The sequence below is a fragment of the Anopheles stephensi genome, chromosome 2 (assembly GCF_013141755.1).
Source record: "Anopheles stephensi strain Indian chromosome 2, UCI_ANSTEP_V1.0, whole genome shotgun sequence".
Classification (NCBI taxonomy): Eukaryota; Metazoa; Arthropoda; class Insecta; order Diptera; family Culicidae; genus Anopheles; species Anopheles stephensi.
The window spans coordinates 77,516,259-77,543,558 of NC_050202.1; the positions used below are offsets into that span (position 1 = coordinate 77,516,259).

The window sequence follows — 27,300 nt, forward strand, 5'->3', positions numbered from 1 at the left end:
TTTCGCTGCACTTGGGCGTTAATGTTAATGTATTAATTTTCGGCCAACATTGTTACAATTTTACAACAAATTTTGATTTACTTTTCGCCCAAGCTTCGAACAACAATCCAAGACATAACTGTGCCGGTGCATGCTTGTGCTATAATTATTTTTATAGGAAGTGTTCATTACTGTCATCAGTGTCAAACACAAAAACACGTTTATTTTGTTGTGAAAAATCTCTCTCTTGCTATTTCTGGGGCAAAAGGTCCAACACATTGCCGTTCTACCAGTGCGTTGTACGATAAATCCAATGCCATGGCGCCCACAATGACTAATAGTAAAAAACAAAAGAAGCTTAACAAAAGCACCACACTTGCGGCAGACGGTAACAGCATGGAATTGGGGTCACCATCGATGGAGAACGGCGGCGATAGCGCGGTGGATGATAAGGTTCGGAGCCTTTGCGAGGTATGTAAACAGTTTTACTTATTGTCGGCCCCCTTGCCGTGCGCAATATGTAGCCGTTGGGTTACAAAAAGAAAAGCACACAAATAAAGTCTGTTGATTGGTTGCTGAATTGCTTTTTGCAGCATGGACAAAACGCTATCGTTGCTGGCATGAAAGCGGCAAACGTGATGCCGTCGGGACGGTCGCGCGACCTTTACGCCTCTCATCCAGAGTTCATCAAAATCATGGACACGCGGGCGAATCAGGTGCTGCATATAATATCGAACATTTTGCAGATGCAGGGAGTACAGGGCAACATTCTGCAGTGAGTACACACTAAGCAAACCCGATGCACCTTCGCAGCTGGAGCAGCCTCCTCACATTTACTTCCCATTCGACAGACGCGATCCGGACGAGCGGCTAGAAATGATTCACGATTTTAACGACAACATTCTGGAGCGGATACACTTCAACTTGGACGAAATGGCAGGCATCCGCAAGACGGCGCCAACGGTGCTGGTTCAATCGGAGGTTCAGGTTCCCGTGGTACCGCGCTATCGACTGAGCGGCGCGTGGAACGAAAAACAGGCCCGTGAACCGGTTAAGGCTACGCTCATCACGGGCACAAACATTGCCCGGCCGCAGGCAAAATTTAAGGTGCCAGTTGATAATTCACGCATTAACCCGTTCGTGCCGACGATACGCGATAAACCAAACTCTCTGAAACCGCTGGCCGTGTTGCCGGAGTACGACAACGACGGCAACATTGTAAGCTATCTGCATCCGTACGAGTTTGAGTTAGATCACTTTCGGCCGGCAAAGAATGTTTTTCAGCATGTTACCCCACTGGAACCTCCGCTGCTGGAAGAAACCCCGCTGATGTTTATCGACAAACAGTCGCAGCTGGCGGAGCTGATGCGTGAGTTAAAAGCAGCCAGCGAAATAGCGATCGATTTGGAGCACCATTCATACCGGAGCTATCTTGGATTCACCTGCCTGATGCAGCTATCGACGCGCAGCAAGGACTACATTGTGGACGCGTTAGCGCTTCGCGAAGAGCTGCACGTTCTGAACGAGGTGTTTACCGATCCTAAAAAGTTGAAAGTGTTGCACGGTTCGATCAGTGATATCGAATGGTTGCAACGAGATTTAGGGCTGTATCTGGTAAACATGTTCGACACCGGCGAGGCGGCACGAGTTTTACAATTGTCCAGCATTGGGCTGCAGTTCCTGCTGAAGCACTACTGCAACATACACACGGACAAGGCGTTCCAGCTGGCCGACTGGCGCATCCGTCCCATCCCGGACAACTTCATCCAGTACGCACGGAAGGACACGCACTATCTGCTGTACATTTACGACAGGATGAAGAACGAGCTGCTGGACAAGGGAGAGGGCCTGCTGCAGACGGTGTACGACAAATCAACGTTCATCTGCAAGCAACGGTATCAGAAACCCACCATGAACGAGGATCGCGTGATGAACATCTATCGCCGCTCGCGATACGTGTTTGATCACCGCCAGATGTACGCGTTCCGCGAAATCCTGTACTGGCGTGACCAGATGGCACGCCTGGAAGATGAATCGCCGGGATATGTACTGCCGCAGCATATGGCGTTCGATATTGCATCGAAGCTGCCGCGTGAGATTCAAGGAATCATAGCCTGCTGCACACCGGTCCCTTCGCTCGTGCGGCAGCATCTGCACACACTGCACCAGATCATTCTGAAGGCACGAGAGCTGCCACCGGTGGTAGATGGCAATCAACCGCACACGAAGGAGCAACACGCGGACACGAGATACAAAATACAGACAGCGTTCGATTTCGACAATCCCTTGGTGTGTCCGCATGACAATGCAGGCCACACGGATGCAGCCGGTGGCACCAATCATCCGACACTGCTCGGCGATTTGACCAACACGCTGAATGCAGTACGGCTAATGCCACGGGTTGATGCAAGCTTGCTGAAGGAGGTGCCTGATTTGGGCGTTTTTGCAGCACCGACAATTGTAAGTAACGCCGAACGGGGTTTTGTCAACTTTGTTGTTTACATTTAAATCCATTTCCCGGCTGGTATTTGCAGCAAACGATAGACAGTCGCGGACGCGTCGGATTGAATGAAGAGGTCGTGGGTAAGGAGAAATACGTGAAACTATTAACATTGCATACGAATGTTCCGGTAAGTTTTGTGGGAAATCGGCATTTACTTTAGACAAAAAACTGCAAACACTTGATAACACTTCACTTACCTACTCTCCCTCTCTCTCTCTCTCCCTCGATCTATCAATCACCTTCGCAGCAAACCCAGGCAGGGAATAATGAAGCTAGCAAATATGAACGGAATAAATTCAATACACCATTCGAGCGGTATCAGGAGACGTGCCGTTTGCGTCAACTAAACGAACGTAAAGATGAAAATCATCAGAAGCAGCAACAGCAGTCCACTGTCCAGCAAAGCTCCGAACCGATCGATAGTGCCGCGCAACCGTTGCCAGGTCCGGCGACTGTAGTGGTGGTAAAGCAGGAAAGCAAAAAGCCACCAATTCCACCACATTTAATGACGCAAAATCAGCTAAAACGGTTGGAAGAAATGAATGCGCGTAAAGCCCTAGCGGCAGGGGAAAAGTTAAACTTCGATGGAACTACAACCGTCACACAACGGCCTTCCGTTCCGACTGCCGCCAATCAATCACACGGTAAGCGCAAATCCTTTCCAATGGAAATTAATGTAAGCGGCAGCGGAGAAACTATCGAGCAGAGCCTCGCGGGCGGATCGGAGTCGGAACCGACGGCAGAAAGCGGAAGCAGGAAAGACAAACCGAGTATGGCCCCGTACAGGGACGAATCGAAATCGGACGCTCACAATGACAGCACTAATTGGAACGAAAAGCGAGCAAAAACTAAGAAAGCTAAGCAACGTCATCGGAACCTCATGAAATCGTCCATCGGCCAGGGATCGCACCAGTCGTCCAACAAACCGATCGTCCCGTTCGATTACAGCAAGGTCGACTTTAGCAGGTTCCGGGGTGGCTCCAAACCGCTCGCTGCTCCGCGCAAAGGAAAGCGTGGCGGTGGTGCTGTCGGTAACCTAACGCTGGCCAACGATTCCGGAGAAGGTAGCAGCACCCTGAAGAAGTTACATCCGAACAGTCGGATAGCGAAGAACATAAAGCAAACACAGAAGCTTTTTAACCTCAGCAGCAGCGGCAGCAGCATGAAGCGGAAGTAGACTGTAGTAGTTAATGGCAAAATAAGGCCGTTTGAGCGATATATCTTATGAAAATAAAATGAAAAACAAACAAAGCGCCTTTTATCATAGCTCTTGTTTGGGACTGATAGAAGCGTACATGGAGTGAATTTTGCGGCTCAATTCCGGACCAATCCGTCGGTTGGAGGCCGTAATCGGTCCACCGGCTCTGCGGATGGAAATGTTGGACAGCAGGTTGGCGGCTGCTTCCACGCCCGCAGCGCGGTATGCTTGCAACAGCGAGTTCATCGTTGGGTAAACGCTCATGATGGCTTCCGCTATTTCCAGCGTAACTGAGGGTATTTTAATGAGCTGCGCTTGGTACAGTTGCTGGAGCCCGGCCGTACCTTCCACGCGCACGCAGCCTTTCTTCTCGTTGCCAAGGTACACCTGCTCGCAGCTATACTTTTCCAGCTGCTGCTGTTTGTAGGGCCGCTCCGCGATACTGCGTGCCAACTGGGCAACGAAGCTTGCCACCTGTTCGGCCGTTTCCAGCAGCTGGTGGGATGTGTCCTCGCACAGTTGCACCTCCGTTAGCGCCTGTTCCGTCTCCCGGCGGCCAACGCAACCGCGATGCACCCGACAATAGCTGACCAGTCCAAAAACGATCAGGCTGAGTCGGCGGTTCGGAAGCTGCTCCTTAACACTTCGCACCGTGGCCAACAGTTGCTGATTTCGCACAGATGCAACGAAAGCGCCACCGTCGAGCAGACACACGGCAAACGGTTCGTCACTCTTCGTACCGGACATGGCGCCATCGGAAGTCAGCTTAGCGACCATGGTTCGGTAGAACGTTAGCGTGCAGGGTACAGGCTGTGGCGTCAGCTCATACTTGCATCCTAGTTCGGTGAGTTTCGACAGTACCTGAGCGCCATGGGGTTCCCGCAGAAAGCCCGGATCGATTACAACGTGCAGGAATTTGTTACAGTGTCCCGGCTTTAGGTTGCGTTGTTCCTCGTTGTGGCTCAGCAGCTTAAGCCGATCGGGATTGTTTACGGCAAACATGGTGGTCGATATTTGTTCGGCACCACGACGCTTGGCAGCTACGAATGCAAAGCACAATAGTAAACCGTGAAATGTGCTGCAAAACACGACGAGTATAGCGATGTTTAGACCTACCGAAAGGGAATGTTTAGGCAATGAACAGCATATAAACTTGATTAACACCCCAATTCCTCCGATCCTACTGGATTACACTTTTATCAGCGTACGCGCCACCGGACGCCACACGCATGGCAAGGCCGTATAGAATGAAGGTAATCAAAACAAAACACACATATCGCGTGTTTCACTGTGTGCGTACCTTCGCGCAAACGGAGCGCACTACCAGACACACACACACCGTCACACACTTCCACACTATCGGAGCAAAACAATCCGCCGACTGCGAATCCTTTTTCGTGCGCAAGTGTGAGCGAACGGAGCGGGAAGCGACCGGAACTGTTCCCGTGTGTGGGGAGGGTGTCGCGGCGCATCACGCTGGCGGAAGCGAGAAGGCCAAATCAATGCATTTTCTAATGCTAAAATGGCGTCTCGATGGTGGTTCGGGGAATCGGTGCGTGCGTGTGTGGCCAAGTGTTTTCATTGAGCAGCCGGACGGATCGGTGGTGACGGTGTTGTGCAATAGCAAGCAAACGCGGAGACGGAACACACCAAACGTCATTTGAATATACAAACGCGGACAGTGATGGGTCGTTTCGCGGTGGTCGTGCTGGCGAAGATGTCATGGTGCTAGGGTGAATAAAAAAGCGTTCTTTAATTTCAGTGTAATTCATTGCATGTGTGTGGTGTGTTTGTGTGTGGTTACATTAAGAACTTTATTTACAAAATCGACCTAAAACCTGTCTGGCCCTCGATAGACACGATGAAGAACGGAAGTGGTTATTCGGGATCGTAGCAACAGCTAGTGTATCTGAAGGCTTGAAAGCTCCAATAGATCTACCTTTTTCCCGGAACAGGCCGAAGCCGAAGCGGGCTGTGCAGGTTACTGTGTGTGATTGCCTTGGCTCGCTCGCTTGCTCGGGGGAGCACCTTAAATTGGGGTCGAAAAGTTTCATGATCGATAAAACGAAATGGTGGCGAGAGCAGCGGGCGAGTGGTGACATTTCGTAATCGTAGTCTAGAGTCTGTACGCCCGATAGAGGGTCGCGCGCCTGTTGTGATGTGTGCTTGAGTTGCGCTGGGATGTCTCAGGAGCGGCGAAAGGTAACCGAGAAGGGGGACGGAGGGCACCTCGCCCTAACAACCCACAGCGCGTGATGTTCGAGGGACGACATCGGCGACCATAGGTTCCTATGATTCAGTCGCACTGCATAGAGTCTATAATAGCACCCTCCCGTGTAGCGGTCGCGAGAGCGAGATGGCCTGTAGCAGATTAAAAGATTCACCCCGAACAAATACACCCCACTCGAAGACACAGGAGCCTGTGTGTTGGTGGGTGCGTCCTAGTGTGCGTACTGCGAAGAGGATGAGTTGGGTTTCACGCTAAGGGATCTTTGAACCTTTGACCTCAGGAGACTACATCCCCGCGTCGGAGTGTATCGGTGTGCATGGGTTTTAGGGAAGGCGTGTGTGTGTGTGTGTTGGTGCTGTTTTTATCGCCACTAGCTTAGAATGGGGTTGCACGCTTTGTGCGAAATACATACTCTTCCTTGGGCGCGTTACGCGAGGGTTCGCCTTTGTGACTCCTGTGTCCCCAGCAGTTAGTTTACATCTTGCGCGCCCTCCGTGAACACCACGCGCAGTGACTCCTCGGATGTGTGCGGTTACCTGCGAGGAGCGCCCATCATCTCGCTTTACACGGTTATTGATTTTCCGAGGAGGTCGATTGCCGAGGTCCACCTTCACGTAGAGCGTGCGTGTTAATTGCTTCAAGACGTCGCAGTCGGCTCGCGTAGTGTGTGTGTGTGTGTGGTCTTAACAGTGTTCCTTCATCTTTGCTTTCACGGTTTTTGCTTGCAGCTCGGTAGTATCTAAGCGTCTACACTGGTGATGCATTCCGTTCTTCGAAACTAGTCACATGAACTAAGAAGCGGTGGTGATCATAAAAAGTGCGTGCTGTGCATGCATTTAGTACACGCAAAACATCATGAGTGCCGCCACCGGACTGTCGCAACAATTCTGTGTTCGATGGAACAGCCATCTCGGCAGCTTGGGAGCAGCCTTTCCACAGGTACGTACAATCGAAACATGTGACCCGTACCAGTTCCTCCAAGTATTTATTGTTATAAAATTTTATACGTTTTCGCTTACGCCGAAATTATATTTTAATGAATTACAAATATGTCGAAGGAAAGACGTTCGATTTCTCCAGAGGTTCTTGGATCCTGTCTCATCCCCCAGTCCCAAACCCTCGCTTCCTACTACGTGCGATATCTTCCTTGTCCATCTCATCCTTTATCCTACACTACTACCACTACTACTACCACACTACCACTTGTACATATAATGCTCTACCGAGAAAAGCTGAGGATAAAGTGTTGCCAATGGTAACCCCAGCCTACACGCTCTAGTGTGCGTATTCGTCATCGTAGCGCGCGTGGGGGTTGTGTTTTTGAATGATGCGAAGATGAAACCATCGAAACGAAAGGGCAATTCCCTGCTACCAAGCCTATTCGGTGAGACAATACTGCTGCTTCCAGCACGGTTGCTGTCCTTGCTACCGTGCTGTACGAAGAGGGTAGAGAGCTACGGCCCAATTTGCGCTGGTGTAATAATAAGCACGTCAAACAAATGATGCAAAGGTGGACGAGATGCGGGGTAGCGTTGAGGGACGAAACCGGGGGTGGATGCGGATAACGGCCTGCCCTCAAGCATTCGGGCTTGGACCGCAAGTCTCATCTCGAGCCGTTCCTAGGGGTAGCATTTAGCGCAAAGTGCATTTCGTACTTGAAGGGTTCCCACTTTTCAAAAGGGCTGTACCGTGTGCTCTCCTTCAGCTCTACAGCTCATCTCTTTCTGGCGCACCCCATTGTCAACGAAGGTCTGCTGCTGCTGCGTCCGACAGCATCATCGGGCGAAGAAGCACCCCTTGGTTTGTCTTAGTCGGGGTTTCCAGTGTGGTCCATTTGTGCGACACGCGTTTTGATAATACGCCCTGGGGTTCCGTGAAACGTGATCATGCGCCGCTCTTCGCAGTGCCCCTTCTAGCTACGTTCGTTTCCCTTTCTATTTCGCACTCGCTCTATCGCGCTAGGCTTGCTACGATGCGTTATGCTGTGTGTAATCTGGACTCAGCGTTTAGGGTCGTCCAGTGAGCGGTTTATCACAAATGTCTGCTAACCAATGCATGGCTTTGCCGATGAAAAATATGCCCAAAATTGTAGGAAGACTGCTCCTACTGGAAGGGTTTTTTATTCTTTATCCGAGGGTCTATCATGGGCAGGGACAGGTTTCCTAACTAGAAAATTTTAAATTCATTTTTACATAAAAAATAGGAAAAAAAACAATGCCGATTGGTTCAAAGACCCTGGAGTTTGGTTGTTGGTTGTATGGACTTTTAATTCCGTTCCTCAAAAGGACGATACCTTTTTTTCTGTTGAGGAACCCCTCGGAACCATTCATTTGGGCTGTGTGTGCTGGCGGATGTAGGGGTAATCGGAAATTTGAACATTTTTTGTCGTCGTTTTGTGGCTGGTGGTGGTGCTGCTCGCCGGGTGATGCTTCTACGCTCCAGTGTAAAGGGCATTCTTTGAGTCTGCGCCCAGTAAACGGTATTCCCTAACGAAACTATTCCCTGTAACGTTGCCCTGTCCTGGGGTCATCGAACGTTCTAGGAATGATAATTATCAACCTTTTAAGAGGGTCCCTTAACAATGAAAAGAAGCCACACAAGAGTGGGTGGTGGTGGTTGCTTCTACCTATGTTTCGTGCGGTTTTTCGGTAAAGCATTATATTTCTTAAAATGTATTTTTCAGCCCTGTTAATTTTGAAAATTTGCAATAAATTAAATTTTGTTTCCTATCGTTGTCCTGCAGCTATTAGCCGGCCAAAGGTTCGTCGATGTGACGCTTGCCTGTGAGGGTCACCAGGTGCACTGTCACCGGTTGGTGCTGGCCGCCTGCTCGACGTACTTTGAAAATTTGCTCGGCGAAAATCCCTGCAAGCATCCGATCATCATCCTGCCACGGGACATCAAGCTGTGGGCCATACAAGCGCTGGTGGACTTTATGTACAAAGGAGAGGTGAATGTATCTCAGGCCGGACTGCCAGATCTGATGAAATGTGCCGAAATTTTAAAAATACGCGGTCTATGTGGTTCCGATGCGGCGTTAAACCTAAACCAACTCCATAGCCCACCAGCAGGCGGAGGGAGCAGCTATCCCCAGCAACGGCATCACAGTGCCAGCAGTGACGCCGGCGAACATCCGGTGGACAATACCAATCGTTCAGCGGATGGATCGTTTTCCACAAGACATGGCGGTACGCAATTCCAAAGTATGAATTTAATTTTCGCACCATAAAATGTGTGTGTGCTGGTTTACCAACGAATTGCTTTCTTGTTGACCTACGGTGTTTTAGATTCACGATCAGCACAGCATAACAGCGGGCCTAGCGGACCAAAGAGACAGCTTTTGAACAGCCTGAACCTGCAGCCTATTGATGCGGGAAGTCATCACCATCAGACCGACGATGGAAGTCATAGTGATAATGGGGAAAGTGGCAATGAAATGTGCATCAAAACGGAAGATCTAATGATCGGTAAGGCATTTGTGCGTAAGCTTTTAATTACGTACGTAGATATGAAGCCAATGTCATATTCCTACTTGCAGATGACGATGACGCAAGCAGTAGACAGTGTGCAGATGATGACCTCGGAATGGAAAGTAATGACAAAGCTTCCACAGGTAAGTTAGATTAAAACATTTAGTAATTAACTGCATTGTGAAAATGTTCTCGGTAGAACATTGGATAAAATGTTCCCTGTCAAATCTGTGCCAATATGCCCGGAAAAGTATGCCACCCTATTCTATTGCTTTACTATCGGAAGACATTTCAAAAGCTTTAAGAAAAACACTTGTGATGAATTAAAAAAAAATATTTCACTTTCCGTGCTACGCGGACAATAGTAAAAGTGTGTGCTTTCGTTTGTAACGGAACGGATTCCTATTTCTCCATGCCTTAAATGGAGGTGCCTGGTTGTTGTACAGGACATGGAGGTGCCTGGTTGATGATGTCCGCATATGCATGCTTCGTATCATTGAAGATGCATCTTCAATATTTCCGTAAACTAGTTTCTATCGTTCACTTCCCCGTTTGTGGCCATTGTTGCCTTCTCATACTCTCCTTTCATTACAAACATTGTATGGCATCATTATCTTCATGCACTATAATCTCTCGCTCTCTCTCTCTCTCTCTTACCAAGCATTCCTATTTTAATGTTTATCCGTTACCTGTGTTTGTGTCTACTTGCAGACGCGATTCGCTGCGAGCAGTTCCTCAGCGTTCATGCAATGGATGCGGAGGATCGAGTGAACGATCGGGTTGCCAGTGATTCGATGCGGGACCGAATGGAGGAAGAGATGGAGGAGGGAGAAAAAATGATCGGTGATCGAAGAATGACGATGATGGTGATGAGCGAAAAATCAGACCAATCCGCAAATCATACCGATCGCCAAGATTTCGTGCAGGACGATTGCGATAGTTTCGCCCACGAAAACGAAGGCCAAGACAATGATGATGCTGATGATGATGATGATGATGATATTGACAATGATCTAATGGAGGTGGGAGAAGAGACAGAAGGCGTGCGGGCTACAGACGAAGGTGCGAAGGAACAGGAAATGCGAAGAAAGGCAAAAGCGAAAGCTAGATCCACCGTACATCATTCCACTAAAAGCAACGAACTATTAGCCTCCCAGCCGAAAAATTTCTCCACTCTCGCCCTTTCTGCCTCCTCCCTGGTAACGACTTGCAGTAAAAGTGTCGATAAATCTGGTGAACCGAATGCGCTGGCCAGTGGTGCTGGGGAAGGTGCACAGCGCACGAATGGAACAACACGCACGATCGGTTCCGTGCCATCACTTTCCTCCATAAGCACCGTGCGTACGGTGCCCGGTAGCTCTTCCCGAGGTTCGATCCGCGTGAAATCGATCGAGAATCTGTTTGAAAACTATCAAGCCAAACACCAATCCCCAAAGTCTTCCCGTGACGCTAAGCGAAAGAGCATGCCGCAGTCGTCGGTGCTTGTGCTTGGCTGTAGCGGCGGTGCCAATGTCAGTGAGAATGATAGTGCCAGTGAACAGCAGCAGCAGCAGCATCGTACCGGTGGTATCGCTTCCTCGCTGTTGTACAATCGCAATGAGACGGATATTTACGTGAAACAACGGATTCCAAGAGCGACCGAACGCCATGCAGACGGTGTGTGCGACGAAACGAATGCTTCCACGGCGAGTGACGGTGACGGGTATGAGAATATAATATGTTCCCCTAACTTTCCTCAACTGAGCGAGGTCGTCGGTGGGTATAAGGCGGAAGAGGACGACGAGGAGGAAGAGTATGGGGAGGAGTACGCGATACAGCTGCTGGCGGAAGAGATCGACAGCAGCATGCTTGCGAATGGAGCCGAAAGCGAAGGTGACGAAATCCTGTACAAACCACCAGCCTTGATGGCTATCGCCGGCAGTGCCAAAGGATCCGGCAACAGTTGTGCCAACAATAAATCTTCCGGAATGCGTACGTACGGCAGAGTGGGCGGGATGGGTAATGCGTCCGGAGCTACCTCGACATTGTCGATTCGCAAAGTAGAGCGGGACTCTCGGGCGAATCTTAACATGGCGCAAGCCCGCACCGTCAACCGACGGTCCAAGCTGACGGGTCGATCGAAGGAAGCTTTGCATCAGTTGCTAAACACAAACGGTGCGCCACCACCGATCGCTTTTACGCTGCGCAACCCGCGGGGCAATCAACCGCGCACCTACAACACCGAAGCACTGTGGGCAGCTCTGATGGACGTGAAGGCAGGAGAAAGTATCTACCGGTAGGTCTGGACGGTGGGGGGGGGGGGAGACACTGATGAGGGGTTTTTGTTTTGAGGTTGCAGAAATAACGGTACCGTTTACCCTTTTTCGATTTCCCATTCAGCGCATCACAAATGCACAAAGTTCCTCGCAAGACACTACGGAATTGGATGAAGCGTTGGGACATAAAGTCCGCTTACCCGATGCCCAGGCAGCTGAAGGAAGCGGCCGAAAAGAAGCGCATCATCAAGGAACTGACCAGCCAGATACAATAGCAGGAGCATTTGCAACGGCAGCGGCTGCCGCAGCTGCAACTAGGATTGCCGCAGCTGCAACCAATGCAACGACCATCGCTATGCCCAACGGACGATCGCGTGTTGACACAGTCCGGTTTCCACTATGCTAGTAGGAGCGCCATCACTACTACCACTACGACTGCTGTTGCCTTTCCACAGCAAGCTGCATCAGTTACAGCGGTTACAGCAGCCGCCAACCGTACTATGCCAATAGCATGGGAGTGAAAGTTAGGAGTGAAGAAGCAAGAACGGGGAGGGGAGGTGGGGGTGGGTTTAATATGCCAAAAACCAAAACTTACAAGCCAAGAAAGTAATCAGCGAGCGTAGTGAAACAAACATTATATACAATAAGAAGACATATACATGTACGTACCGAGTCAAGGCAGAGACGGTAAGAGACAAACCAAATGTTGCACTGCGATGTACTAAAAGACATTGCGCAGGGAAAGGAAATAGTTGCCAAGATAAAGATGGAAAGATACCCAGGGAAATGAGTATAGCGAGAGTATAGTTATATATATACACACACACACATATTCGTTTTATTTTACAGTTGTATATTACCCATCGTTTACCGTCTTGGTACAGCGGAATGTAGGGCAAATAAGTTTCCGTGAGTCAAGCCATCGAATCGTAGCCATCGTAATGCCCACCACCACCACCACTTACAACCATATACACTTTTCTTCCATTACTTTTGTGCATCTTGAATTGTTGTCGTTCAATACGAACGCGGAGTGCGAATGGATAGGGTTTTATACTTAGTGAAAGTAACTACTAGCGGCCAAAAAAAAATTGAATGGTTGAAAGGGCAGAAGGTGGGGGGTGGGGAGGGGGGGAGAGCCAAATTCGTTTATAGTAACGCCTAAAAAATCGATACACCCGGCATCCTGTGCAATGTCCTGGTTGGTTCTAAACGAATGGATGCGCGCATGGGTGTCGGTTTCTAGTCATGGTCTGTGGTTTTGCAGGCAGATAATTTGAACTTGTTTCGTTTATATTTTACCCACGCGGATATAGGTTTAGCTTTGGATGTGCTTAAAGTTTTAGTATTTTGTTTGAATCATTTTTGAGTTTATTTTCATATTTTTTTATTTAACACACAATCAGTGGCAATATATTATAGTTCGAATGCAGGTGTGGCGTATATGAAGTATTTAGTTTGTGATGTGATGGGCTCTGTCGCAATGCTTGGCAGCTTGCTTACTTTACGTTTAGTTATCTTTTTTTTAACATACCACAAATGTTTGTATTCCTTACCTCTCAAGTTGTTCCTTTTCGGAATCGGAAGTCTATATTTATTGTCCAATCGAAGGAGTGTAACCAACCAACCAACCAATCATGCCAAATCTCAATACTATTTGAACCCGCAATTAATTCGAATGCTAGTAAAGTAGGGGTTTGATTGCTGTCGTACTTATAGGTAATATAGTTGTGCCCGATAAATTAATTCTACGCCAGCGTGTACCAATCCAACTTTTGTAGTCAAACATCCTTTTTTCAGCAACATCAACTTTACTTGCACACACCACCAACCCACCACCAACACACGTGGTGTGGTGTGCAGGGTGATTATTTCTTGTCCATGTCGCGTGCCGGATGCGTAGAATACAGGAAAAAAGGGCGATAGCGAACCGAACCGGTGGATAATGTTGAGTGAATCCTCTCCTATTTTTTTACAAGAGGACCCCCCTTAAGAAATCGTCTCGAGACAAACAGATGGAACTTATGACAGGATATACCGACTATATAGATATACATATTGTGCATACACAAAATCCAGACAAAGAAAATGCCAGTAAACTATTTATAAGAATGATAATGGACAACCTTTTTTCCTTCCCCCCCTGTCGACCTGTCGACAAAACTGATGACCGGTGATATACAATATTAAGAGCTGCCTCATCTCATGCATTTACCTAACGTTTAACTCTCTAACCGGCAGAATTTGCCTTGGCCAATGTAACCTGCGAGTATGAGATGAACGCACAGCAGCCACAGATGCCACAGGACGGCAGCACCGTCGGACGGCGAGTTCGTCGATCGGAAGAGCTTCTTCGACAGGCAGCGGAATACGTATCGCGGGGAGAAACGTTCCAAAACGTGAGCCTCAAGTTTGATATTCCGATCTCCACTATTCGGTACGTGTATGTGCACCGGTGGGTAGCATCGCTTTTCCTGTTTAACGCCTTGCTTTCGTTCACTGTTTTCAGCTTCTACATGGCTCGTAAGGGAATACTACCACGAAGAAAGCGAGGCCGAACGGCCATGTTTCCCTGCAATGTGACAAATCGCCCACAGGTATCCGCTATGGAGATAACAACCTCGTCTACGACGATCCCGCCACCAAACCCAATAGATTTACACCATTACCATCAGCAGTTGAGCGAAAACATGATCATGGCTATTAGACAACCTGCCAACCAAGCTGGGAGCAGTAAGGAGAAGGAAGCTTCTGCAAGAAAATCTGGAAGCCGTTCGCCATCACCGACCGGCCCACCGTTTCACTTTGCGAACTATAAGCTTCCCGATCTACGGCCGGATCTGCTGTAGCGTGGTGCCTCGTAACACTGAACCCCGGTATAAATCGATGATCTCAATCAGTACCCTAACATTTCTTATATAGAGCAGACGGATGTATATTTACAGATTGCCATATGTCTATCAAATTACTGTATTGGGTGTAAATTATAATTAACATATCTGGGGATGCTTCTCAACTGCTAATCATGGGTATTTTAGCAGCAGAGCTAATTCCGGATTTTGAAAAGAAAAATAATGAATAAACTTACTCAGTGAAAATGTACTTTGATGGAGGTTGCAGGTGTTAGCTTTGAAATACACTGTTTTATTAAACTTAAGACTCACACTACTACACAGCCTATCGCTCCTTTGCGGACACACCTTCGAACGCGTTCAGCTGTATCTTCTTATGATAGATCTGTTCTTCCAGCTTGGCGCAAGCCTGCTCAATTTCGTAGTTTTTCGATACCAACATTACCCACTGAGCTTCCAGTGAGCGCAGCTTCTCGCCACCCTGCGTCTGTTTCGTTTTACGGGCCCAGTTTACGTCCTGTATCTCTTTCTTCACCTCGGCCAACCGGGCCTGACACTTGGCCTGCATGGTCACCAACGTTTCCAGGTAAGATTTCCACATTTCGCAACCATACTCAGCCATCAGCTCGAGGTTCATGGCACGCACCGCCTGATGCTCTAGCTGTGCCATCGAATTGTCCACACTTTCACCCCATGCCGATACCTCGTTCATCTTGCCCGCTGGGGGCGGTGGAAGCTCGTACCGCTTCATGCTCAGCGGTTCCATGGGGAGCCGGTTTTGGATGCGCTCAAACTCTGCCGCCATCAGTTCGGTCTCGAACGCCGTTGTGTTGAGGGCGGGCAAATGTTCCAGATAGTTTTTGGTAGGCCGATATCGGCGACATTCTTCCTCCACCATTGCGATAGCCTGAAACGGAACAACCAACAGCTCGGTGATGGGAGAGTTTTCGGTAATATAATATTCGTTTCATACCGCTTCACGAACGCCGGGATCATCGTAGCCAAGATCGATGTACGGTAACGCATCCACTAATACCTCACCGGCCATTATTTTATGAGCTGTTTGTTTTGTTGAAAGAAAAATAAAACTGTTCAATGTTTTAAAGGAACTGCTCAATGTTTTGATTGGGATACATTTGATTGTTTAACAACAAACCGTTTGACAGTTGGAACGACATTTGGTGAAAAGGCTTTCCGCTGCCGAACGGAACGAAAAGGCTTTTTTGTGAAAAGAAATTGGAGAAAACCATTCCCATGAGCACAGCAACAGATACGAATTGTTCACAAAATCAAATTGCTAGAAATATTTTACAAATGTAACAACTTTCCCTTCAGGTGCATCACCGACTGACCAAAAAAGGCGATTTGTTGGTATTCGGCTCTCCACTGAACTGAAATGATGTAATGTTGACAGCTGTCATGGAAAAGCCGGATCGGGGTGCTTCCGCTTTGAATAGTTCTTTTTCTGTCCCCCGTGGCATGGTGGACGTGCTTGATTTAAGCAGCCAACAAAAATCGTGAATAATCGGGAGTAAACCTGTGCGAAAATGGTAAGTTCATGTGGTAAAAGATGTACCTATGCTATGGCAACCGGATGATGCACCAGTTGCTGCGAAACTATTCGAGTAAATGGTTAAATTGTCGTTTGTTTGTGTGATGGACGGTCCGGAATGCCGGAATGAAAGCGGTGTGGTGGTTGACATCGCATCGGAAGGACTCTAGACCCCCTGGCGCATGCATTTGCCCCGATGGATTAAAGTGTGATTGAAAGCAAATGTTTCGTGAATTGTGCAATGGCGACGTTTTTGTTGGAAATGTCGCTGTTAACAAGGTGGTGGAAGTTACAGTTAGTGTCCGTCATCGTGCCCGAGGCGAAGATGCCGGAAACGTGTGTTGCGTGAGATGAAAGTAGCTGTTCGTACTGTTGTTTACCGGAAAGGCTATTGTAACACGTTTTCGTAGTCCTGATGTATGATTGTGAAATCGTTTTCGTTTGCCGTGGTGCTTTCAATCGATGCTGTGATATGTCTGCGTGCAGCCCGAAGTATTGCATTCTAACAATGCGTATGTGTATGTTCCTCTTTGCAGAGTTTGACGGCAGCGCGCCCTTTGGTCAGTGTGTACACTGACAAGAATGAGGCGGCAAAGGACAAGGCAGTCGCTTTGCCAGCAATTTTCAAGGCACCGATCCGTCCGGATGTCGTGAACGAGGTGTCGCAGCTGATGCGCCGCAACCGTCGCCAGCCGTACGCCGTTAGCGAGGCTGCCGGTCACCAGACGTCGGCCGAATCGTGGGGTACTGGCCGTGCCGTGGCTCGTATTCCGCGTGTCCGCGGCGGTGGTACTCACCGTTCCGGTCAGGGTGCGTATGGTAACATGTGCCGTGGTGGTCGCATGTTTGCCCCAACCAAGACCTGGCGCCGCTGGCACCGCAAGATCAACATCAACCTGAAGCGCTACGCTCTGGTTTCTGCGCTGGCCGCCACCGGTGTACCTGCCTTGGTACAGTCGCGAGGTAAGTCCTTGGGCTCTGTCCTGAATGTTGCGTTGTTTGTAATCACAACACTCTCTATCGTAGGTCATATCATCGACGGACTCTCTGAGCTGCCTCTGGTTGTTTCCGATGACATCCAGAAGTACCAGAAGACCAAGCAGGCCGTCACCTTCCTGCGCCGATCCAAGGTTTGGGCCGATGTGCAGAAGGTGTACAAGTCGCAGCGTCTGCGTGCCGGTCGCGGTAAGATGCGCAACCGTCGTCGCATCCAGCGCCGTGGACCGTTGGTCATCTACGATAAGGATGAAGGTCTGCGCAAGGCTTTCCGCAACATTCCTGGCGTAGACACGATGAGGGTGAACAAGCTGAACCTGCTGAAGCTGGCCCCCGGTGGCCATGTCGGACGTCTGTGCATCTGGACCGAGTCCGCGTTCGCCAAGCTGGATGCGCTGTACGGCACCTGGGAGAAGCGGTCTACGATGAAGAAGGGTTACAATCTGCCAACCCCGATCATGGCCAACACCGATCTGGCCCGCCTGCTGAAGTCGGAGGAAATCCGTCGTGTGCTGAAGGCGCCGAAGAAGATCGTCCACCGTCACGTCCGCCGTCTGAACCCGCTGACCAACAAGGCGCAAATGTTGAAGCTGAACCCTTACGCTGCGGTAACGACGCGTCGCGCCCAGCTGATGACGAAGCTGCGCAGATGCGAGCGTATCGTGGCCAAGGCACAGGCCAAGAAGAAGCCGCTGGACGCCAAGCACGAGGCCGTCGTTTTCGTCGAGAAACAGCAGCGACGAGTGCAGCGGCTGCAGAAGCGTGTGGACGCAAGAGTGGCCCGGCTCTTGAAGAAGAAGACCGAATGCGAGGCCAAAAAGAAGGACGGTGCGCCGAAGAAGCCGATCCAGAAGCGCGCAAAGAACGAGAAGAAAGTGGTAGCGAAGGATGCGAAGCCAGCGGAAAAGAAGGCCGTGAAGAAAGTTGTGAAGAAGACCGTGACGAAGGTTGCAAAGAAGTAAATGGATGAACACTAGTGTGCTCCGGTATGCTTACTTCATTGGTAAAACGTTCTAATTTCCATCGGCATAAATAAAACCATAAAGCCATCAGTCCTTTCAGCTGTGGTGGAAAGAAGATTGCGTTGTTTTATTTGAGTGTTGTACAGGCTAAAGAATATCACGCAAGCCGCAAACATATAAAGATGATAACACCAAACAAGATAGGAACTTACAGTCGACAGACACAAAGTAAATCATGACTGCTTAATCAATCCGATGGAAATCGCTTCGAAGCTTTGGTCTGGTGAAGAAGTCTCCTGAACGGCTTGTTTGGCGCCGCGTGTTTATCCTTGACTATCTCTTGGATGCATCCATGACATTACGCAACTTACCCAAAACTTAGCTAATGCCAACAATTAACTCAATTAGTGATTATCAAAAAATAGCTCCAATTATAATAGGCAAGAAAAGTATCTTTATTTTAAATATACTTCCAAGATGAGTCTGCAACCGTCGGTTTAATTCATTCATGCCGACTTGTCAACAGCTGCTGAACACTTTAGTACCAAACTTGAGATGTAGAGGTCGTGAAATCATACTGTTTTGCAGCTGTCAAACTTGTTTGTTTACAAATGTTTCGAAAAACGAAAGGAATATATTTTGCGAGGAGATCGTATCGAGTGGATTGAGATAAACGACCATTTTAATAAACAATGGACATACTAAAGGCAGAAATTGCTAGGAAAAGGAAGTTGCTGGAGGATAAAAAGCTTGTGGTAAGTAGAATCGAAGCCATCCGCCTATTCCACAGTCATTCAGACGCGTTTGTATATTGGCACTTTGTTGCAGGACGAAAAAAAGAAATACTTTAAGCGCGGTGAACTTTTGGCGCAGGAAGAGGAAGAATATCTGGAGAAAAGTGGATTAAACAAATTGGATGGCGTTACCAGCAATGGGTCAGCCGAAAAAGACGGCCAATCTGCTGTAGGGGCCGATCCTAAGTATGACTTCAAAAAGTTGCCCCGGTCGGAAGTGATCCGGAAGCTACGGGAACGCGGCGAACCTATCCTGCTGTTTGGCGAAACGGAGAAAGAATCGTGCCATCGGTTGCACCAGCTGGAGATATCAACGCCGGAAATTAATCGCGGCTTCCGTAACGACTTCCAGGAAGCGATGGAACAAGTGGACGAAGAGTATCTTAACGAAATCCTTTCCTCGAACGGACAGGCGCCCGGCATGGGCAAGGCGAAAAATTCCAACGAAGACTATGCCATCGAAGACAGCGTTACGTACGAATCGATACAGGAAATGGCTGTGCGGTTAGGGCGCAGCGGAAAGGATCACGACTGTCACGTGATAATGACGCTCATACAGTTTCTGCTCAAAATGTGGAACGACCAGCTAAGTGCGGTTACGGCCGCCGAGCGGATGGCTACCAAGGGCAAAATTGCACGGGCTACCTTCGAACAGACGCGGCTGTACCTGAAGCCGTTGCTTCGCAAGCTCAAGAACAAAACGATCCCGGAAGATATTCTCGACAGCCTGACGGACATTACGAAAAGTTTGCTAAAGCGCGACTATATCCATGCGAGCGATGCGTACCTGACCATGGCCATCGGAAATGCACCGTGGCCAATCGGCGTTACGATGGTCGGTATCCACGCGCGTACGGGGCGTGAAAAGATTTTCTCCAAAAACGTGGCCCACGTCATGAACGATGAAACGCAGCGAAAGTACATACAAGGGTTGAAACGACTGATGACCAAAATGCAGGAATACTTCCCAACCGATCCTTCACGGTGTGTGGAATACGTTAGTAAAAAGGATAGGCAAGACTGAGCTGTGGTCGATCTTTCTTGATTTAAAGAATAAAGCAACGTGTTTAAACTCATTTAACAACACGACACGACAGTGACACGTTTTATTTCACATTTTACTATATCAACAATGAAACACGTACACGTACACATAACCCACTACGGACCCAACACAAAGCGCACCATAACGGCTACGGCCTACGAAAGCTGATCGGCTCGGTTTGTAGCTCGCTCCACCGCGTTCATGACGGTGCCGCGCATCGATCCTTGCTCCAACGCGTGCACACCGTGGATCGTAGCTCCACCGGGCGAACATACTTCGTCCTTCAGCACGGCAGGATGCTTGCCCGTGTCCAGCACGGTTTTCGCCGCGCCCATCACCGTCTGCGCTGCAAGCCGTAGGGCCATGTCGCGCGGGATGCCCTGTTTCACTCCTCCATCGGCCAACGCCTCAATGAATTCGTACACATACGCTGGCCCACAGCCGGCCAACCCCGTGGCGGCGTTAATTTGACTTTCCCTCACTTCGTACGCCAGCCCAAGCGCACCGAACATGAACTTCAACGCTTCGTACAGCGTGTCGGTGGTGGTACACAAACGACAAAACACCGTACATCCGACGCCAACCTGCATCGGGGTGTTGGGCATCGCGCGGACCAAATCATTAGCATCTATCATCGGCAGCGTGCTCGCCAAGCGCTCGAGCGTTACGCCAGCCATTATCGAGACGTACAGCTTACGGCCCGCACTGGAAGGAAGCTTTAGAACTGCGCTTTCAATATCACCAACTATTTGGGGGAAAATTTGTGGTTTTACACAGATAAACACGGTGTCCGCTTTCGACACAATCTCCCCGTTGTTGGTGGTAACGTGCGTCACCCCGAGTGGACACCAACGTTTTTGCAAGTTCGCTAGGTTGGTGGCCGACACACAAATTTGTTCCGCTTTCAGGACACCTAAAGGAAGCGGAAGGGGAATACGTTAGCAATGGTAGCGCAACCGTTGCACATCGCCCAAACGTACCTTTGTTCAGTAGTCCAGATGCAATAGCGTAGGCCATATTACCGCCTCCGATGAATCCGACCGTTTGCTTTAGTGGACTGTACGTTTCCGACATTTTTACCCGTTGATGTACCGGCAGCTAAGGTAAGTGTTCGATTCACCCACACGCAATGCTACGATTTCAAGGGCAACTATGTTGAGGATAAACAATCAACAAACGCGGCACCCGTGCATCAACAACGAACGTCTCCTCTATCTCGCGATGTTATCTAATCAACGCGTATTCGTTTCGTGCGCTAATCTGTTGGCACTGTTTGTTGGTTTTGCAATTGCCATTGCGATAGAACGCGAATGACAGTTCGCCAATTGTTTACATGATTTGCTTATGTTTGTTCTGCCAGCACTGCACAGTGGGATATTCTATTGGCCATTAGGCAAACAAATCAATTCGACCTTCGCCTACAGCAGCACTCCAAAAAGATTCGAGATGGAACGTGTATTGCCTCTTTATTAGTGATAACAATTATTACAGGGACCATCAAGATGGCGAACATGAAAACGCTTGAAAAGTAAGTGAGGTTATGTTGAAAACACTAAGAGCACTGATCAAAGTACACAGTAGACGTGTTGCCGTTGACGTTCAACATGGCGGGAAGACTATCGTGCGCTAGTTCCGACAAGGAAATTCATCGTTTTGTCACACGCGAACAGATCGGCTTTTTGCACGGTCGGTTTCGATTGCAGAACGACCGACTTACGCTGGTGGAGCTGCGCGAACTGTTGAGCGGAATCGGGCTACACTATACCGACGAGGAGTACCGAACCTTGTGGCTGCAGATAAACACCGACCACGATGAGTACTGCCAGTGGGATGAGTTTCTGAGCTATCTGATCCTTGGCTTTCAGGACGATGATCCGTTGGCGGTAAAGCAATCGCTTGATCCACCCATTTCGGACGAGCTGTGTCTGAAGTTGCGGCGCCAGGTGTACAACATCATCAAGATCGACTTTTGCCCGATGGTGTACTACGTAAGTGTACTCACGCATGTGTTTGGTAATGGTCTGGCTCTAAACGCACTTTCAGGATGGAAGCGTTAGCTGGTCGCAAGGACACTGGATCACAACGTCTCGCGAGGGTGTGATACAGTTCTGGACCGAGGACTGGAAACCGGCGATGACGGCACGATCGGTTCCTTCGAACTTAAAACGCTCGAAAACGTGGGTTCTCGAAACGGTTCCCCTGCCGGATATGAGCATGTTCTGCGTCGCTGGACTGGAAACGGAGCTTCGGTTCTACGATGTCGTTGCGTCGTCCTTCACGCTGAAGCTGGTTATCGAACGACTGCCGCATCCGATCAGTGCAATGGCGTACCGATTTAACCATCACGAACCGGGCAAGCTAATTACCGGCGACTACGACGGTCATATCCGCTTGTTTGAGTTTCATCCCGAACGAAAGGCGACATCATCGAGCGAAACATACTCGGCCATAGCGCGCGTAACTCTGCAGGACGTACTACATGGGAAGTATCCACCCCTGGAAGGTACAGATTACGGGCGGCTTCTGCCCGACATAGTACGCTCTGTGCAGTTCATCGAAAGTCTGGGAAGTTTTATAGCGTGTGCGGAAGTGAATCCGCTAGCTTCCACCCGCGGACGATCGCGCGAGGAACAACCCTGCAGCATGGTACTGCATCCGCTAGAAATGCCTCCTTCCGCATCGGTAACGAAATTTTACGTTCCCCGAGGTGTGACGTGTTTCGCGTTCGAACCGTCCAACGAGCTGCTGGTGTCCGGAGGACCGGATTGTGATCTCCGGCTGTGGGATATCCACCGACCGGATAAGCCATCCGTCGTGCTGGTAGGACACACGTCGAGCATTACGTTTGTTTTCCTGCAAGACGCTGCCGAGAAGATTTACAGCCTGGATCAGAAGAAGATCATCAAGGTGTGGGACGTGCGGAATCGCGTGCTGCTGCAAACGTTTAGCCAGTTTTCGACCGTTCTTGTGAAAGGCGTTCCGGCCTGCGCGTACTACAATGCGCGTGAGCGAGAGCTAGTGGTAGCGAGCAACAAGCTGTTTGTAACGGCCTGCTGTCCGGAGATCGCACTCGACCGTACGGATGGTGATAGCCACACCAAACCCGTGTCGGTTCTGTTGTACAACGAGCTGTACCAGCTGGTTGTAAGCTGCGGGTTCGACAGCTTCATCATAGTGTGGGACCATCGGTTGAACCGGAAGATGACCATCATCACAGAGGCGCACACGCAGGTCCGCAATGGAGTGCTCGAACCGGTGGAGATTACGGCCGGATGCTTCGATGGGAAGCAGCAGCTGTTGCTGACCGGTGCTCGCAACGGTTCGATGAAAATCTGGAACATTAGCGGCCGAACGTGCATGCGCACAATACAGATGGATGACGACTGTGAGGTGACGGCCGTCTTTTGGCAAGCCAATCGTATACTGGCGATGGGCTGGAACCATCGGGTGGTGGAGTATGCCGCCTTCGCGGAGAACGATGAGTATCCGCGAGGATTGCAGTGGCGGAAGCTGCATTCGGACGACATTCTTTGTGCGGCGGTCAGTGGTACAACGCCCGGCGTGATGGCTACCTCCAGCTATGCGGGTGAACTCGTGTTTTGGATGCTCGAGACGGGGCAACCGTACCGCCGGTACGATGCAACCAATCCCCGTTCACGCATACCGATCCTGTTCCGCGAAGGACCCGAATCAAAACCACGCAAACTGACACCGAGACGGTCGATCTTTCTAGCATCGACTGGCAGCTTGCAGCAGCGTCGTCTGTCCCGAATCCAGATGCCATCGGGTTTGGAGCAGATGCGGCGACTTTCGATACAGTCGTTGCTGTTTCTTCCGTGCCGTCCGATGATGGCCGACCACGGGACAATGGTCGGTTCGCTGGATAATGGGACGGTGCAGGTGTGGTCGCATCATGCGCACGGAGGATTTAAAGCGCAGTTCAACGGAATCCATATGGCCGGCGATCGGATAATTACGATGGCAACGGATAAGGCGAACAGGTTCCTGTTTACTGGCACCGCGCTCGGATACGTGAAAACGTGGTACATCGAAAATTGTTGGTGAGTCCAACCAACAGCAATGGTCAAAGTCAGAATGAATATGTTGTTGTGCATGTCTCTTCTCCACTCAACAATAGGATTCCGGAGGAAGACAAATTTCACGTGAACAAACCCGCCCTAAGAATACTGTTTCCCTTCCTGCTGAATGATGTGGTACCGGGCCGTGCCAAACGTTCCGCCCGTGCACAGCCCAAACCCTGGCTGCTTAACTCATACCAGGCCCATCGGACCTGTGTGACCGGACTGGTCTATCTGGACGCTACCGGTGTGCTGCTGAGCTGCAGCAGTGATCGCACGATAAGGCTGTGGAGTCTCGGTGGGCGCTACATTGGTCTGCTGGGCAGTCCGGTCAGCTGGGAACCGTTAGCAACCGACCTACCACTCCCTGAGGGATATCGTTTCCGGATTCCGCCGGACCTGCAGCGCGAGGTAAGCTTTACCACGGCGAAAGTGTTACGAGGAGGCAAGGATTTCCCCCGAATACGGACCAAGAGCGGCGGTACTGGTGGTGGTCTAGCGGGAAGCGTAATCGTGGAACGACAGAAGCAGATACCGCCGATCGATACGTACGGTAGCGCACTGGTCGAACCAATGCTGAACATCGCCGTGCTGAAGCTGCCATCTAAAGAACCCAGGCTGCGGACGATAAAGTTGGAACAAACGTATCCCTCGTTGCCGCTGTACGGGCACATGGTAGAGTTTCCGATAAAAACGCTAGCAAACTCGACAGCCGTTGAGCTGTTGCTGGAGAAAACAAAAATGTTGCAATTTAAGGAAGCACCAGCGGATCCCGACACCGAGGAGAAATCGAAAGACGCTTAATTTGAAAGTAATCTCAAGTTGAGTAGATTTTTATTGATGTATTTGGACGCCTCGTCAGTCGCGTTACGATTCGCAGCTGTACGATTAAATTGTTTGCCGCGAACCTAGAAACCCCGTTTCTATCTAATGCTCTTTTAATGCATTGTACGAGTACAACGCGCCTAACGGAGTACTATTTTAAAGCGTCCCTCTTTCCTAGAACGTAATATGCATTTCCCTAACGTACGGTAAGATTGTACACTGTTCGGTTTTCGGTACACTAGCCGTGGGCAGTTGTCGTCGATCAGTTCTGCTGCTTGCGCATGCGTTTTCCCTATCCAGAAACAATCCTTCCCAATGTTGGCAACGACTGCCAAGCACAGTTGGAGCCTGTTCAAACTGTGCGCTGAACACTGCGTCCGATCCGTCGTGCCTTTCATATATATTGGTTGCTTCCTACCCAAAACGTTTCCTAAGTACGATGCTTATCAGTTAAATGACTGTAACTATTTACATACTTTTACCAGCCCTTGTGCTAGTTTTACTCCTGTGCCGGTCCACGCTCTCTCCAGCGAATCTTGTCTTGCGACTCATTCCTCAGTGAATAAATATAACATTGCTTAATATCGTGCCCACCTTTTCATCTACGCTTAGCCCAATGTGCAGCTACCTTCGTTCGTCTCGCTATCTACTGTACACGTTTCATAGCTATTGTCTAATTAATGTTTAAGAAATTGCATAATTATCTTACTCGGGATGGAATCTAATCGCGCGATAAAAAAGGGAATGGTTTGGATTGGAATCTATGGACATAAAACATAAAGAAGAGGGCGGGGAATTAAAACAATAGTCGATAAAATGCCACATATGTCACAATATTTTACAGCGCTAACACATTGCTCGAAGTAAAGATACAGTTCGTCCCGGGTCCGGGTCTAATCTTCATCCGGACCGTGTCGTGGGGGTGGCTTGTGCATGGGGTTTTCCCCTGGCACCCGCACATTACAGTTCCGTGGTAGTTTCCGCATCGGATCGATCCAGATCGTTTAGGTAGGAGAAGGACAGCTGGTTGTAGTCCCGCTTGCCGAAGCTAACGTTTTCGTTCGTTGCGCTGATATGGTTCAGCTGGGGCTGCGATTGTAAATCTCCGTTCTGTCTGTAAGGCAAAAGGGGGGGCAGGATGCGATCAGCTTTACGCACAGGTCACAGCAGGCTCGCACGACTTACCGAATGTGAAACAGAGGATTCGTTATTGGCACATCGTTGTAGCGATTGTTGCGTCCAAGCGTGTTGGTCACAATCTCCGTCCCGACGTAACCGCCGTTGTGCATCGGATGGTGATGATGGTGGTGGGCCTGGTTCAGGTTAATGTTGTTCGACGCATGGTTAGCATTGTTGTGCGGCGGCACGTGGTTGATGTTCCGCTGGTTGCGGCCCAGCGTGTTGAATGTGTTGTTTTGGGCCATGGTTAAATTATTCCGATTCAGCGTGTCACCGTATCTGTTTGGGGATGAGGAACGAAACCCCGTAAGACTTCTGATTGCTCTCCGACAAAAAAAAAAGCTAATCCTAACTTACCCATTGATGTAGTTATTGCGTTCGGATTTTATGCGGCCGAGTGTGAGCGTACCCGGTACCGCACCATTTCCACCGGAACCGAGCGGATTGAGATAGTTGTTGCGATTCATTTCGAGCGTTCGGTTGAGCGTGTTTTGGCGATTGTTGATGTTGAGATTGTTGTTGTTTTTCGTGTTATTATTGTTGTTGCGCTGCAGTGTGCCAACAACAGCGGTCGTTGCGTCGGAGTTTGTAGGACTGTGTTGACCTGGCGAGCAGAACGAACAAAGAAGAGAAGATAAATCAGTCGCGCTCTTAACCTCAAAAATACCAACTCAGGATAACGATACTTGAAAAGCAACTTCAAACTGACCATTTTCTTTGTGCGTGATGTAGCTAACGTTGTCTAGGCTGAAGGCATGGTTTTTGGCACTAAAGTCCAGCTGCAAATCGTCACCCTCGTCGGCAAGCGGTACAGCCATGGCAAGGACCTGCGTTTCGTACTCTTTCAAGCTGGTCGGATTTTCGGACGGTGCCTGCTGTTGGGAATTGATCATGACCGGATCATAGCGTACGGGGCTAGCAGGAGCAGTATACTGGCGCATTCTTTGCTTAAAGTTTTTGTATCTACCGAATAACGAAAAAAGGAAACCAATGCACATTAAAAAATAGCGTCAAGCTAGCGGGGAATCCATTCCGGAAGCAAACTGGGGGGGAAAACTGCATTACTTACTTGGACCACGAAATGCAAATGTACACGATGCCGATAGAACCCAGAATAAGAATCACGATCGCAACGGCAATGAGCGCGAACGGAAACACGTCATCGTTTCCCACGATGGTGGCTTTAATTTTCTGTATCGGAAGCTTCGGTTCGATCGGTCCAAAGATGCCCTGCGCGGTAGCACGCGCGATGCTGGACGCTTCGAAGTTGATCTGCGACAAGATGGCCGGTGCAAAGACGCGCTTCGCGATCGTGCTTGAGTTCCGCTCCAGGATGCGCTCCGTTTGCGGATCGACCGCGTAGAACCTGGTGGAGAAGGAA

General features: G+C 49.5%; 9 protein-coding genes across 20 annotated transcripts in view; 5 read left to right on the forward strand and 4 right to left on the reverse strand.

The window, feature by feature from the left end:
- Window positions 1–171: 171 nt before the first annotated feature.
- On the forward strand, window positions 172–3,776 carry LOC118508447 (exosome component 10). The gene is made up of 5 exons (XM_036048243.1): window positions 172–450; window positions 573–754; window positions 831–2,439; window positions 2,514–2,609; window positions 2,730–3,776. Exons 1-5 carry the CDS (start codon window positions 298–300, stop codon window positions 3,657–3,659), a joined length of 2,970 nt encoding a protein of 989 aa, XP_035904136.1. The 5' UTR covers window positions 172–297; the 3' UTR covers window positions 3,660–3,776.
- Window positions 3,735–5,337, reverse strand: LOC118508453 (crossover junction endonuclease EME1). The gene is made up of 2 exons (XM_036048255.1): window positions 4,797–5,337; window positions 3,735–4,720 (listed from the first exon to the last, which is right to left on the reverse strand). The coding sequence occupies exon 2, from the start codon at window positions 4,680–4,682 to the stop codon at window positions 3,744–3,746; it is 939 nt and encodes a 312-aa protein (XP_035904148.1). The 5' UTR covers window positions 4,683–4,720; window positions 4,797–5,337; the 3' UTR covers window positions 3,735–3,743.
- LOC118508448 (longitudinals lacking protein-like) lies at window positions 5,133–13,753 on the forward strand. Of its 7 annotated transcripts, none has more exons than XM_036048249.1 (7): window positions 5,133–5,232; window positions 6,639–6,849; window positions 8,654–9,113; window positions 9,198–9,377; window positions 9,449–9,523; window positions 10,092–11,655; window positions 11,760–13,753. In XM_036048249.1, the coding sequence occupies exons 2-7, from the start codon at window positions 6,766–6,768 to the stop codon at window positions 11,908–11,910; spliced, it is 2,514 nt and encodes an 837-aa protein (XP_035904142.1). In that variant the 5' UTR covers window positions 5,133–5,232; window positions 6,639–6,765; the 3' UTR covers window positions 11,911–13,753. The 7 variants fall into 7 exon arrangements, with proteins under 7 accessions (XP_035904142.1, XP_035904137.1, XP_035904143.1 ...); XM_036048244.1 differs by lacking the exon at window positions 5,133–5,232 and adding an exon at window positions 5,275–5,413; XM_036048250.1 differs by lacking the exon at window positions 5,133–5,232 and adding an exon at window positions 5,275–5,413 and having other exon boundaries at window positions 8,654–9,098.
- Window positions 13,754–14,735: 982 nt separating this feature from the next.
- On the reverse strand, window positions 14,736–15,640 carry LOC118508455 (pre-mRNA-splicing factor SPF27). The gene is made up of 2 exons (XM_036048257.1): window positions 15,461–15,640; window positions 14,736–15,394 (listed from the first exon to the last, which is right to left on the reverse strand). The coding sequence occupies exons 1-2, from the start codon at window positions 15,533–15,535 to the stop codon at window positions 14,813–14,815; spliced, it is 657 nt and encodes a 218-aa protein (XP_035904150.1). The 5' UTR covers window positions 15,536–15,640; the 3' UTR covers window positions 14,736–14,812.
- Window positions 15,641–15,882: 242 nt separating this feature from the next.
- On the forward strand, window positions 15,883–18,114 carry LOC118508450 (60S ribosomal protein L4). The gene is made up of 3 exons (XM_036048251.1): window positions 15,883–16,037; window positions 16,576–17,002; window positions 17,066–18,114. The coding sequence occupies exons 1-3, from the start codon at window positions 16,035–16,037 to the stop codon at window positions 17,995–17,997; spliced, it is 1,362 nt and encodes a 453-aa protein (XP_035904144.1). The 5' UTR covers window positions 15,883–16,034; the 3' UTR covers window positions 17,998–18,114.
- A 477-nt stretch (window positions 18,115–18,591) lies between these two features.
- LOC118508452 (pre-mRNA-splicing factor 18) lies at window positions 18,592–19,885 on the forward strand. The gene is made up of 2 exons (XM_036048254.1): window positions 18,592–18,752; window positions 18,826–19,885. Exons 1-2 carry the CDS (start codon window positions 18,690–18,692, stop codon window positions 19,813–19,815), a joined length of 1,053 nt encoding a protein of 350 aa, XP_035904147.1. The 5' UTR covers window positions 18,592–18,689; the 3' UTR covers window positions 19,816–19,885.
- On the reverse strand, window positions 19,858–21,154 carry LOC118508454 (pyrroline-5-carboxylate reductase). The gene is made up of 2 exons (XM_036048256.1): window positions 20,817–21,154; window positions 19,858–20,749 (listed from the first exon to the last, which is right to left on the reverse strand). The coding sequence occupies exons 1-2, from the start codon at window positions 20,908–20,910 to the stop codon at window positions 19,992–19,994; spliced, it is 852 nt and encodes a 283-aa protein (XP_035904149.1). The 5' UTR covers window positions 20,911–21,154; the 3' UTR covers window positions 19,858–19,991.
- Window positions 21,155–21,432: 278 nt separating this feature from the next.
- Window positions 21,433–24,881, forward strand: LOC118508446 (WD repeat-containing protein on Y chromosome). Its single transcript, XM_036048242.1, has 3 exons — window positions 21,433–21,824; window positions 21,880–23,897; window positions 23,975–24,881. Exons 1-3 carry the CDS (start codon window positions 21,441–21,443, stop codon window positions 24,717–24,719), a joined length of 3,147 nt encoding a protein of 1,048 aa, XP_035904135.1. The 5' UTR covers window positions 21,433–21,440; the 3' UTR covers window positions 24,720–24,881.
- LOC118508445 (cadherin-99C) overlaps window positions 24,720–27,300 on the reverse strand; it is a 134,218-nt gene continuing 131,637 nt past the window's right edge. For all 6 annotated transcript variants that reach the window (XM_036048239.1, XM_036048240.1, XM_036048237.1 and 3 more), the window contains exons 9-13: window positions 26,989–27,285; window positions 26,629–26,882; window positions 26,277–26,523; window positions 25,926–26,198; window positions 24,720–25,854 (exon numbers count right to left, since the gene is read on the reverse strand). In XM_036048239.1, coding sequence (XP_035904132.1) covers window positions 25,701–25,854; window positions 25,926–26,198; window positions 26,277–26,523; window positions 26,629–26,882; window positions 26,989–27,285 — 1,225 coding nt within the window. In that variant the 3' untranslated portion in view covers window positions 24,720–25,700. The remainder of the gene's footprint in view (window positions 25,855–25,925; window positions 26,199–26,276; window positions 26,524–26,628; window positions 26,883–26,988; window positions 27,286–27,300) is intronic.